The sequence below is a fragment of the Neophocaena asiaeorientalis genome, unplaced genomic scaffold (genome assembly GCF_003031525.2).
Source record: "Neophocaena asiaeorientalis asiaeorientalis breed wild unplaced genomic scaffold, Neophocaena_asiaeorientalis_V1.1 scaffold606, whole genome shotgun sequence".
Classification (NCBI taxonomy): Eukaryota; Metazoa; Chordata; class Mammalia; order Artiodactyla; family Phocoenidae; genus Neophocaena; species Neophocaena asiaeorientalis.
In genome coordinates, this window is record NW_020173687.1 from 700857 (window position 1) to 713653 (window position 12797).

Consider the following 12797-nt stretch of genomic DNA (forward strand, 5'->3'; position numbering starts at 1 on the left):
AGCGGGACAAAGGGTCTCAGGCAGTGCAGGCCAGGTGTGTCTTGATGGACACACAGAGGGGGGAAGACCAATGCGGGTGGGGGGGCACAGACAACTGAAGTCCCTGTCCCGGCTCCCCCTGGGCAACCCTGGTTTCACTTAAGGCCACATGCTGTGTGGTCCCATTTATATGGAGGGTCCAGGAATGGCAAACCCCAGAGACAGAAAGCAGATCGGGGTGGGCAGGGGCCGTGGGGAAGGGGAGGACTGGGGGTGACTGCTAAGGTGTGGGTGCGCGATGCTGGGACAAACGGAAACCCCCGACTTGTACACTGTAGATGGGAGGGTCGTAGGGTGTATCCCAATAAAGCTGCCGGCGGGTGGCTCACGCAGGCCCTGGCGGCCTGCGGGCTGGACGGGGCGGGAGCCCCACCAAGAGTGCAGGCAGCAGCAGTACTGGGTCCCAGCCACGCCCGGGCTGATGACACAAACGACATCTCTGTGCTCAGAAGAGGACACAGGGTCAGAAAGGCCCAGTGACTTGGCCTCGGTCACAGGCTGGGGGTGTGCCCCACCCGGGTTAAGACTGCTCCAGTGCCAGGCTCCGAGGGGAGGCTGCAGGCGAGTCCCCCCTCGCCCACCTGTGGTCACCGGGCCCTGCAGGCCCTCACCGACGCCGGCCTTGTAGACGGGGAGCACGGAGACCAGGTACTCCGTGCTGGAGGTCAGGTTGTGCAGCTCTGCCGACGAGGCGGGCGCCTCCACCACCACCTGGAACAGAAGATGCCAGTGACAGAGTGGGCGGGGTGGGGGCGGGGGCGTGGGCTGGGGAGGGCTGGGTTAGCCCTCGCTCCCTGCGTGGCTGCGTCCCTGGCCAGGTCTGGGCCATCTGTGGGGGCAAGGGGCTGCGGTTTGGTAGCCCCCCGCCCCTGCCACCCTTCTTCCTCCACCTGTGGGCCCGACTCCAGCCCTGCCTGCGTGAGGGGGGGCCCTCTCACCTCCCTGGGGGCGCCGCCCTTAGAAGGCCGCAACACGATCAGGTACTTGAGGGGTGGCCGCGGGGCTGGGGTCCAGGACAGGTGGATGCTGGAGGAGGTCACCCGGGTCAGGACCAGGCCGGTGGGAGCGGAAAGGGGGTCCAGGGCCGGAGCGGCTGCGGCCGGTGTAACTGTGGGATGGGAGGGGGCAGCTGGCGACAGTGGCTCTGCCTGCGCCCCTGGGGGCCGCTTCCCGGAAGGACAATGCTCCCCCAGGTATCCTCAGAGCCCTGAGAACCGCGTGGGCGGGGCCTGGTGGGGCTGCGGCCAAGCATGGGCGACCCTGCCCTCGTGCCACCCCTGCTGGCTCACCTGGGCCGCTGCGCAGGCGCCTGCCCTGCACCTTCTGACAGACGAGGCGGCTGAGCAGGCCGGCCAGCGAGCCGAGCTGGCGGAAGTCCTGCACGCTGTGCACGGTGATGTCCAGAGGCTGGGACGCCAGGAGCCTCAGCTCGGCATCATCGGCGTTCTTCACGCCTGCCGCGGGGTGGGGGCAAGCTGTCTGTTGTGAGCCAGGACCACTGCGCCCCTGCGAGGCACCCAGCCGGCAGAGGCTCCTTCCCACGCCACAGACCCAAGACTCCACAGGCCCCAGAACGGGGTCACCTGGCCGGGCCCCCGCGAGAGACGGGCTGGTGTGAAGGTGGGGCTAGACACCCGGAGGTCCCTCTCAGGCTGTGCCATGCCTGCCTGGCTCTCTGTGGGGTTTGGGGCCAGGAGGGAGGCCAGTGTGCTTTCCTCGGCGTCCTGCACACCCAGGGGCTGGGGTCAGGCACCGAGGCCGGTCTCTGCTTCCGGGAATCCCTGCCCCCAAGTCTGGAGTCTCCTTCCCAAGGAACAGAGTCAATGACTGGCCAGTCAAGGGCGCAGAGCAAGGCCTCCGGGCCACGCACAGGGCCCGTGCAGACAGGAGGGGGCACGGAGACGTCTACAGACACTTCATTAGAGAGCGGCCTTGCCGTCCACGCCGACTCACGCGGCTGCCTTGGGGCAGGGACTTGTCCTCCCCATTCGCAGACAGCAGGCTGGGGCTCAGAGGCCACAAGACCTGCAGCCCGGGGGGCGGTGGGGGGGTGTGGGAGCCACCTGCTGTGAAAACTCCCCGTGAGAGCCCGGGGTCTGCTCACCCACGGCAAAGACGTCGACGCCCAGATCCTTGAGCACATGGCCAGCAGTGCGGGCGTCGTCCTGGGACTTGCCGTCCGTCACCAGAATCACCAGCTTGGCCGCCTCCGGACGGAGACCCGCCACGGGCTTCAGGTTCTGTTCCAGCACGTGGGTCAGGGCCAGGCCTTGGGTGCAGTGAGAAGAAAGTGCTGGCAGCTCCAAGCACCCTCCCTGCCCACTCGCGATGGCTCCACCAGCCGCTGGCCCCCTGCTTTGCCCACCAGGCCGGTCCTGGCCCCTTCAGGCTGCGGGGGCCCGGAGGGCAGCGATGCCCCCTCTCCTTCCCTCAAAGGCACCCAGAGACTCAGGGGCCAGCGCCCCACACCCTGCTGCCTTCTCAAGAGCAGTGAGGCCCCAGGACGGGAAACAGGGAGGGGACCTGCGGTGGGGGGAGGGGTCTTCCAGGGCGAGACCCCCTGAGGGGGGCTGCTGCTGGCAGGGCCCCCCCAAGCGACTGATGGGCCCTCCCAGGGGCCTCTACCGACCAGAGGAGTCTCCTGGTTTCAGCAGGACTGCCCAGCACACCACGTTCACCATGGATGAACGAGGTGGACTTGTCCTTTGCAAAGGCGTGAATACACAGCTCTCAGGCGTGGTTCAGAACACACGTTTCCAAATCTGGGAAGGTGCGAGGGCAGCCGACCTCAGGACAAGACCTGAATAGACCCCGAGGGTGGGGCTGGGGCCAGGCAGACCTGTGAACGTGTTTCCCCCTCTGTACTGGAGGCCACGCACGGCGGCCAGCACCTCCTCCTTGGTGCCAAAGGCATTCAGGTCCCACTCTGTCTGGGGGTCCCCGCTGTACTGAGTCAGGCCTGGAAGGGGAAGGGTCCCCGCTGTACTGAGTCAGGCTGGGAGGGGTGGGCACACAGCAGGTGGGCAGGACATACACAGCCTCGCCTGGGTCACCAGGGAGGCACATCTGCAAAGCCTCGCTTTCCACACAATGTCCCCCCAGGAGCCAGCTGTCCCTCCAGTGCAGGTCGGGACCCCACCCCTGCCTGTCCAGGTGGGAACTTAGCCTTAGTTCCCAGAGGCTGCGTGTCTCCTTCCCCAATTCTCACTCCCTTTTCCAAGCATCGCCTGTGCTGGGGGCTGGCAGGAATTGTGAGGACCACCCCGGGTGGGGCGCAGGGCAGGGCTGGGACCTACCTACTTGGACTTTGTCTGGCCCGATTTCAAAGGGCTCAATGATGCTGGCCAGGAAGTCTTTGACCTGCTGGAAGTGACTGTGACCAATACTCCAGGATCCATCCACCAGGAAGATCATATCCACGGGTGTGGGGGACGTGCAGCGGAACTGGGGTCCGGCTGGGGAAGGCGGGGAGGGAGGCGAGGTGCTGGGCAAGACCCGCTGCTGCCGCAGGACCCTGATCCGCCCCGGAGGCGGGCTGCAGCCCCAGAATCTCCTTCCCTGGGGCAGGTAGAGGGTAAGGAGCCACGGGACGCCGGCCTCAAGTGAGGTGGGCAGCTGGGTGTTGGGGGACAGGCACTAGGGTCTCCCCAGACTTAGAAAACCGCACTTGAACTCAGCCCATCATCCCAGGGCCTCCGAGCCCCCCCAGAGAGGCTTCACAGGACATCCAGCCGCTCTGGCGCCTCTGCCCTCCATCAGCCTTGGCGGTGCTGGTCACTGTACGATTGTCTATGGCAGGGGTAGGGGGGTTCCACCTTCCTCATCCGGCCGACACGACACCCGGGCCCAGCGGGCAGAGACTGCCCGACGGGGTGCCAACCGGGGTCGCTGTGTCAGCACCACGGACAGCTCCAGGCAGCTGCCCATCTTGCCAGCTCTGGGCTGAGGCCACACCGTTTGGTGAGGGGGCTTGTCCAAAGGACCCAAGAGCTCTTTGGAGACAAAGCCACACCCCTCGATCTGGGGCTCCCTGAGTTTTGCACAGACAGTGCCCCCAGGCCAAGCCCCAGAGCCAGGGCCAGACCCCACCTGAGGCTCCCGGGCAGGGTAGGTGTGGTGAGACGCCCCCCCAGTGGGGGAGGCAGGCCCTGGCCTCAAGTCCACTGGGAGACAGCAGGCGGCCCGGACCCCAGGACCCCACGTGAGGCTACTTTCTTCCATTCCAAGTCTGATGGGAGAAACAAAATCAGAGACATCTCAGGTCTGATGGGGGAGGCACAGCCCTGCCTGCAGGGCCTCGAGGGAAGTGCGGCGCTGTGGTCCCATCCCGCTAGCCTGCAGAGGCTGGCACCCTGGCCGTCTTACCTGGCTTCTCTCTCCCTCCAGCCGAGGCCCTGGCGTGGCTGTGCCCTTCCAGGTCTGGGGTGCGCTGGGCAGGGGCCTCCCCCTCAGGGCCCCTGGGTGGGGGCTGTTCCTCACCAGGTACTCCTGGGGGGGGCACAGCTGTGTCACCTCTCCCCAGCCACACTCAGGCTGGGGGACTCCTGAGAGGGGTCAGGGTGGTGGGACCAGGCACTGGGGCCCCAAGGACGCCCCGAGCAGATGACCTGCCCCGGTGGGTTTAGTGAACCGAGGAGCGCGGCAGCCAAGCCTGAGTGAAGCTGGGGAGTGTGAGGTCAGATGGAGGAAGCACGTCCTGGCCGCATGGAGAGGATCCGCAGGAAGCTCAGGACAGCTCCTCGTCCCAGGCACTTACCGTCCCCCGGCTTGGACCCACCAGGCGTGGGCAGGTCTTGGCTTGGGGCCAAGGCCACTGGGGGATCGAGGTCTGGGCTCCCCTCGTGGGAGGGGCTGGGCTGCAGGGCTGCCCCCAGTGGCCTCCGGCTGCTCCTGCTAGCAGAGCTACTCTTCAAATCTTTGACTGCAGAGAGATGCGGGGGGCTGTCAGGATCACCAGGGAGGGAAGAGAGGCCTGGGGCTGCACACAACCCTCCCCGCGACGGTTCATCCAGGCTCCCTGGGGCTCCCAGTCGAGGGGCTGCCAGGGCTCAGCTCCAGCCTCCTCTGCACACATGCACCCCCGGAGGGACTTACTCACAAACTCCCTCTGAGCCAGCAGGACATTCCCTGAGCCCGTGAGCTCGAAGATCTGCAAGGTGTACCCTTTGGAGGGGCTCAGGCCCCCCACCGTGGCCTTGGGGGTCTTGGTAGTCAGCATCACCTCCTGCTCCAGGTCCCCTGGGTGGGGGTGGGGAGACCTGTCGAGCCCGCCCAGGTGGATGCTGTGCGCGCGCATGTGTGCACCTGTGCGTGCAGGTGTGCTGCGCCCACTCTGTCCTGCGTGTGCCTGTAGGTATGTCCGGGAGTGGCAAAATTCTCCAGGCGCCTCCTCTTCCCCCTCCCCCAGCTCCTCCCCTTGGGGTGGGGGAGGGGAAAAGGGGAGAGGTCTTTGTTGCCCTCTCCAGGACCTCCTGGGTAACAAATGGAGAAAGAATGTATCTCTGCGACAGCAAAATAATATGCCTTTACAAAGCTTCCCCAGAAGGACTTATCCTCCCCAGAGGGAGGACCCATAAACCCTCCAGATGCCCAGCACAACAGCCCTGGGGACAGCGTGAAGGTGTGAAGACGGGGGCTGCACACAGAGAAAGGCCCCACCTGCCCGTGTGCAGGGGGCTGGACGGCACACAACAGCGAATCTGCAAACATGTCCCAACGTGACTCTGTGAGTCAGGGGACACTGCCACGCTCTCTGGGGAGGCAGTCGTGGAACCGACTGGAGAGACTGCAGTCAGAGGTCAGGAAGCACCTAGCGGTTCTCGGGTCTCAGGTGCTAGGAAGGGGATAACAGAGGAAGGACCTGCACGCCCGCCCCATAGTCCATTGTCTTGCGGGGCGGACGGCCCCCAGCCTGGGTCCAGCCCCACGTGGGGAGGTGGGACAGGCCGGGAGGGCGAGGGTGTTGGTGCTTCATATGACTCGAGCTGTGTAATTTTCACAAAACCGTTCCCCCATTTTGTAGGTGGGAAAACCGAGTCACACAGTTACTCAATGGTAGAACAAGGATTTAAACCCAGGTCTGTTGGGTTCCTGGGCCTGCCTGCACAGGGGAGGCATGTACACGCAGGCCCTTTGAGGAAGTGAGTCCTTGGCACGTGCCCCCCCGCCGCCAATTCTTTGGGTTGAGACACTGAAGAGCTCCACCCAGGAGTAAGGGTTAATGAGGATAGACTGGCTCTTGAAAGGACTGAAGCCCAACTTCAAATAATCTTAACTTCTAAAACGGAGTGAAGATGACCCAAAACTGCTAGTTCACATCACTGTCTGTCAGAAACAAACATAAATTGTTTCTGAAGGAAGTCAATGTTATCTAAGGCCATAAATTATTTCTATAAGTTGTCACAATGTCTGGTATGCAGTAAAAAATAACCAGATATGTGAAGAAGCAAGGCAATGTGATTGAATGTTAAGAGAAACATTAGACAACAGAAAGAGAGCCACAGATTTCCCAGATAATGGAGTCATGAGACTTTAAAATAACTATGCTAAGTAGTTTGAAATTTTAAAAGACGAGCCTATGAATTCAGATATCGAACCATAAAAAAAGGAATTCTTGAATGCAAAAACCAAACGCAAATTTCCAAATGGAAATTCTAGAATGGAAAAACACAGGGACTTCCCTGGTGGCGCAGTGGTTAAGAATCCATCTGCCAACACAGAGGACACGGGTTCGAGTCCTGGTCTGGGAAGATGCCACATGCCACAGAGCAACTAAGCCTGTGTGCCACAACTACTGAGTCTGCACTCTAGAGCCCATGAGCCACAACTACTGAACCCGCGTGCCACAACTACTGAAGCCCGTGCACCTAGAGCCCGTGCTCTGCAACAAGAGAAGACACCGCAGTGAGAAGCCCACGCACCACAACGAAGCGTAGCCCCCGCTGGCCGCAACTAGAGAAAGCCCGTGCGCAGCAACGAAGACCTAACGCAGCCAAGAATAAGTAAATAAATAAATTTAATTTAAAAAAGAAAGAGAAAAACACAAAACATGATGTTAGAAATTCAAAGAATGACCTAACAGCTTGTTACACACAAATGAAGAGATAAATGGTGGAAGATCAGTCAGAATAAAAAACACCAAGTTAAGCATGGAGAGATAAAGGGATTGAAAATATAGAAGAAAGAGTAAAAGGCATAGATACAGAGAGAGAATGGGGCACAAGCAATGTTTGAGGAGATACAGCTAAAGAACTGTAAAACAGTAGACACCGATTTGAGAAGTCCTGTGAATCTGAAGCAGGAGAAAAGAGACCCACACCCACGAACATCAGATTAAATGTGCTGAGAATCCAAACAGAGGAAAAAGTCTCAAAAGCAGCCAGGGAAAAAGAAAAAGACGTTACGACAGCAACCGGGTTGATAACTGAATTCTCAAGAAAAACAACAGGAACCAAGAGACGTTCAAAGGAGTCTTCAAAGTGCTGAAGGAAAGTTCCAACTTGAAATTCTATACCCAGCAATAATATCCCTCAAGAATGAAGGCGGAATAAAGACATTTTCAGACAAACAAACAAAACCCCCCAAAACACAAGAATGTGTAACCAGCAGACCCTTACTAAAGGAAACATTTTCAGGCAGGAGAAAAATAACCCCAGACATGCTGGAAGGAAAAGAGAACAACAAAAGGGTAAACACGTGAGCTGGTCCAAATTCACGTCGAATTTATACACTACGCAAATGAAAATGTTTTATGAGATTTAATATGGATATAGATTAACATGCATGAAAAGGGGATAAATGTGGTTGTGCTGCTCCCGTGTGGGAAAAGGGAACGTAGCCTTCATGAATACTACACGTTGATAAGTTCAGGATGGCACGGTGGTCTCTGGGCGATCACTGCAGCAGTAAAGGGATACGTAACTACTGAGCACAAGAGGACATGGGATGATAAACAGCACTCAGTCGTCCCCCACCTACCCATCAATCTTAACTTCACACACAAAAAAGAGACACTAGACGCTGAGGGCCTCCAGCTGTGGTGCAGCTGGAGTGACACAGAACCACTTATAAAGGATTGTTGTCAACAAAAGATAATCAAACCTGAATCTGACCAAACCTCTGGGACCTGTCAATCTTCAGGACAGACGGGGGTAGGGGAGCAATAAAAGTGGCACCACGGGGATGCCATCAGCAGAACAAAGAATGTTGGAAGTTCTGGCGGACAAACGAGCTTCTTTCTTCAACAAATAAGTGTCAAGGAAAAGGAGGAGAGCTGTTGTAGCTGGAACATTACCGGAGACGCGGGAACAGCACAGTGTGAGGACTCTGTTGGGATCTCAGTGCAAAGAAGTCAATTGCAAAAGATGTTTATCAGGCAAGCTGGAAGATTTTTAACACAACAAAGTATTTCTTGATGGTTCTGAAATATTTTTACTTTTTAGGCATGCCAGTGGTACCAGAGTTATTTTTTTGGTCCTTCCTTTTAGAGAAACATACTGAAATATTTATAGACAAAATTATATAGTGTCTGAGACTTGCTTTAAGATAATACACTATAAGGAAGGGGTTGGAGAGACAGACATGGAACAATAGTGGCCGTACGTTGATAACTGTTGAAGCTAAATTCTGGGAACATGAGGCTTCATTACATCACGCTCTCTTCTTTTGCATGTGTTTAAAATTTTCCATAAAAATTCAGTGCCACAAAAAGACAAGAAAGGAGAGGAAAAAATTATAGTGTAACAAAATGAAAACAAGTAGGAAGATAGTAGATTTAAACCCAAATATATCAGTAACTTCGTTAAATGTAGGTGGGAAAATGTTTCAATTAGAAAACAAAGATTGTAACATAAAAACAATACAAATTCTATGCTTCTTAAAAGATGCATCTAAAATGAAAGGCTAAAGAAAAATTGAGTAAATGAATGGGAAAAGGTTTTCAGTGCAAACGCTTCCTGGAGGACCAACAGTGATCTCACAAAAAAGAGATTGTAAGAAAAGACTGCAACCGCAGAGGTAATGAGAATAGTTCATAATGGAAAAGGTTCAATCTACTAGGAAGATATGATAATTCTGAATTTGTATGCACCTAATATCAGAGCCTCAATGTATAAAACAAAGATTAGTGAGAAACCACAGAAAGATGTATCTACAGTCACGATGGGGGATTTAAAATACTTCTCTCAGTAACTAATGGGATAAGTAGACCCACACGAAATCAGCAAAGATAAAAAAGATGTGAAAAATAAGGTGAATAAATTTGGCTTAGTTGAGATAGTAGAAAACCACAGGCGAGTCAAGAAGGGGGTTCTGCTTGGGAGCAGAGGGGGTGGAGACCGGGAGGGGCCTCTCCTCACCCAGGGAGTGAGCTCCAGTTTGCCTCTGCATCGTGCATGTACCCATTCTGCAATCACACACCCACGATTGTGGGCTCGTCTGCGTGTCAAACCTCAACTTTTGAAAGGCCGTTAACACTTGCAGCCCTCATCCCGTCTGGAGGTTTGTGCCGGGTTGCCAGGCGCCTCTGCCGCTTGCCCTCCTGTGGGACGCGCTCTGATACCGTGAGTCTGCCCTGGCGCTGGGCACTGGCAGAGCCCTAAGAGCTCTAAGCTTGAGGAGGATCCTTGTTTCTTCCAAGTGAGCAAGCACCTTCTGCGTGCGCCAGGCGCGGGGATACGGCGGTGGGGACTCCACGGGCCCCGCTCTCCTGCCACAGCCTCCCCGTGTTAGCGGGGCAGTGGGGGAGGAGGGAGGCAGAGTCGCGAGGAGCCGGGCCCAGCGACCGCCATGCTGACCGTGGTCACCGTCAGTGCGCGCAGAGGGGAGGCGCGGGCCCCTACCTGCCCTGGGCTTCACCTGCACCAGGTAGCCGAGGCTGCTCCCCTCCGACTCCCTCCACTTCATCTGCAGCCGGTCCTCAGGCAGCACCACCAGCCTCAGGCGGCCGCTTGCTGCAAAGGCAGGATGGGGGTCAGGGCTGCCCCCTGGCAACCGCCCCAACCAGCTGCGGGGGCCCCGAGGCAGCTGGGGCCCCATCAGGGGTCAGAGGGGGCCAGTCCCACCTGGGGGAACTCTAGAAGAGGCCCCACCCGGGGCTGAAAGAGGACCGAGACCGCCTGGCAGCACCCGGGAGGGCAGACTTCTGTCCAGGGAGGCCCCCGCCCCCGTGCACTGAGGCCAGCCTCCCGGAGCGACCGTAACTGCCCCACCGGAGACGCGGGCACTGAGCCAGCACGGCAGCTGCCAGCCCGCCCGGATGTCCCCGCCGAGTCCCCGCAGCTGCAGACCCCAAGGTCACCACTAGGTTCACACAGCCCATGAGGGTGGGGTGCCCTGGGGTGGGCCTGGCCATCCTGGGAGGAGGACGGGGTAGCGGAGGCCTCAGCCCTCAGGCACAGCCTGACCCCCGAGCTTCCGGGAGCTCCTTGGCGGAGGCGACTAGTTTTAGAAAGTGGGGACAGAGATGGGCTTCTTCTGGTGGCCCCCCTCAGAGCTGGGGCACAGGGGAAGGGCAGGGCCGGGGGGAGCCCACGGCAGATACAATGATCGCTTAAGAGCAGGGAACAGCTGAGCCGGGCTGCCGGGTGGGCCCCGCTGATCCCTGGAGCCTGGGCTGAAAGGCAGGAACGCCTCAGGAGCGGGGGCCGTGAAAAGCCACTTGTGAACAGGAAGCCCAGCTCATGAAGAGCCTCTGTCTCCCTGCGCCCCTGGCATGTTGGGGGCCATCCCCAGCTGCCTTCTGAGTCTGCACGTCAGGGCCTTGGTGGGGCGCCTGGGAGACAGCACCCACCCAGGGGCACCCCCCACGGGGCCACCCTCGGGGAAGGGCAGCGTGGATGTGGGGCCCCGCCCCACCCTAGCCCTCCCCTGTCTACCCAGAGCCTGCAGGGACCTCGTGCTGTCTGGACTCAAGTGTCTGTAGGGGTCCCTTAGTGACTTGGCCCCTTTGGGGTGATCCTGTCAGAGCCCCAGGGACAGAGGGCCCCGACCACCTGCATGCAAACGTATAACCACGAAGATGCACCACCAGTAAGAAGGCGGTTACCAAAGCCGGGGCTCCGGGCTGGGTGGCTGCACGATGCACCCCTGCCGCCCCCCATGAGGCCAGGCCTCGGCGGTCTCCTGCCCCTTCATCACCCGTGGGAGCCGGGTGCACGCCAGGGATGTGGCCGGCGGGGGTCGAGGGGGCTCACTGGGTAACCGGAGCCTCGGACGGCCCCTGGGACGTGGACACCACCTCCCAGTGTCAGTCTACGCAGCCCTCCCCCACGGGTTTGGGGTGTTACAAAGGATACTGCGACCAGCGTTACCCCGAAAGGGACACACTGTGAACGTCCAGTAGGGAGCAGAAGCGTCCCCTCGCTGGATGGGGTGTAGCCGCCCAAGGTGCTACACGCAGGGGGCAGGAGGCTGATGTGATGTGCGCCTTAAAGGAGCTTAAATGAGCAGGGACCTGCTGGAGGCAGCATCTTGGGCTCTCCTGGGGGGTGGGGGTATCACTTTTTACTCTAGATTCTGCTGTTTGAAAATTTCACATTGAAAAGGCATCTGGGGAATGATGGAAAAAATATTAACATAAGAAGGAATTAAATGCACACCCAGTGTGTTAATAACTGTTAAAAAAAAAAAACCCCAAACAACAACAACCGGAAAACAAAAAGAGCCCAAAGAAATAGAAAGACCGCAAGGCCAAATGGTCAAGCCACAGCTGAGGGCGACACTGTGGGCAGAGCCGTCCCCTCTTCCCGTCTCTGCCCCCTGAGCATCTGTCCCCCCAGAATAGCAGCTGCTGGGGGCTCAGGGCCAGAGGGAGGCTGGTCCCTCGGGGGACCTGTGCCCTGGGCAGGTACGGCCTGGGGTGGGGGGCAGGTAGGGGCCACAGGAAGCCCACACCCGAGTCCTCACCTTGTCCCTGGCCGAGTCCCAGGGTGACACCCAGCCACAGCCAGAGGCCGACCCCGAGGCGGGGGCACACACGGATGCTCATGGTGTGTGGCCTGCGAGAGGAGGAGAGGCCACTCAGCCATCTGTCCGTCTGTCCCTCTGTCCCCTCCTGACCTCGAAGCCAGAGCTTCTTTGTCTGCGCCTGTGTAGGCCTGGGGCCGAGCCCATACCTGGAGGCCTCCAGCCACTGGCCCTCCTGTCCCCAGGGGCCAGCGTCCCACAGGCCTGGGGGAGCTTCCTGGATCAGGAGGTCAGCTGCCCTCCGTCTGCCCACCGCACCCTCTGCATCCCGCCCTCGGGACCTTCTCCACAGGCCAGCTAGGCCAGCTCGGGGCCTGGCCACTGCCCTGGTCACTCACTTGTCATTATACCAGCCTGGGGTGGCCACTGTCAGGGCCAAGGGGGTCTGGGGAGGAAACCAAGGCCAGGTGGGGGGCGGCCCTGCCCACAGCCCTGAGCGGCATCAGAGCTGGGACCGGGACCCCTGCTGGCCCCAGGAGGGACGTGTCCTGGCTGAGGACCGGCCACCCAGGACAACCAGCCCCCTGGCTCCAGAGCTGGCCTCTCAGTGAGGTGGGGGGAGCCCCAAAGGTGGGGTTGGGTCCTGGGGGGCTGCCTCTGGGCCCCTGCTGACAGAGCAGAGGGGAACGTAGTGCAGGATCTCAGGTCTCCGGCCAGCCCCGGCCCAGACACACCCAGGGCAGTGGAGCTCAAGGGGGTCCTCGGGGCTGCAGATGGGCTAGAGGATGGCGCACAGGTTATCCGGGCACCCCAGGCCCCAAGCCAGGCCCCTCCCCTCCCCTCCCCGCAGCACC

At 59.2% G+C, this 12797-nt stretch overlaps 1 protein-coding gene across 1 annotated transcript in view; it reads right to left on the minus strand.

Annotated features, from left to right (window-relative positions):
• The window catches only part of COL20A1 (collagen type XX alpha 1 chain), a 31003-nt gene that overhangs the window by 14799 nt on the left and 3407 nt on the right, over positions 1 to 12797 (minus strand). Inside the window, 11 exon segments of the mRNA XM_024750171.1 lie at positions 621 to 750; positions 978 to 1147; positions 1329 to 1493; positions 2144 to 2308; positions 2879 to 2998; positions 3336 to 3494; positions 4817 to 4960; positions 5134 to 5277; positions 9879 to 9989; positions 11944 to 12035; positions 12153 to 12284. Of these exon segments, the coding sequence (XP_024605939.1) occupies positions 621 to 750; positions 978 to 1147; positions 1329 to 1493; positions 2144 to 2308; positions 2879 to 2998; positions 3336 to 3494; positions 4817 to 4960; positions 5134 to 5277; positions 9879 to 9989; positions 11944 to 12035; positions 12153 to 12284 (1532 nt within the window).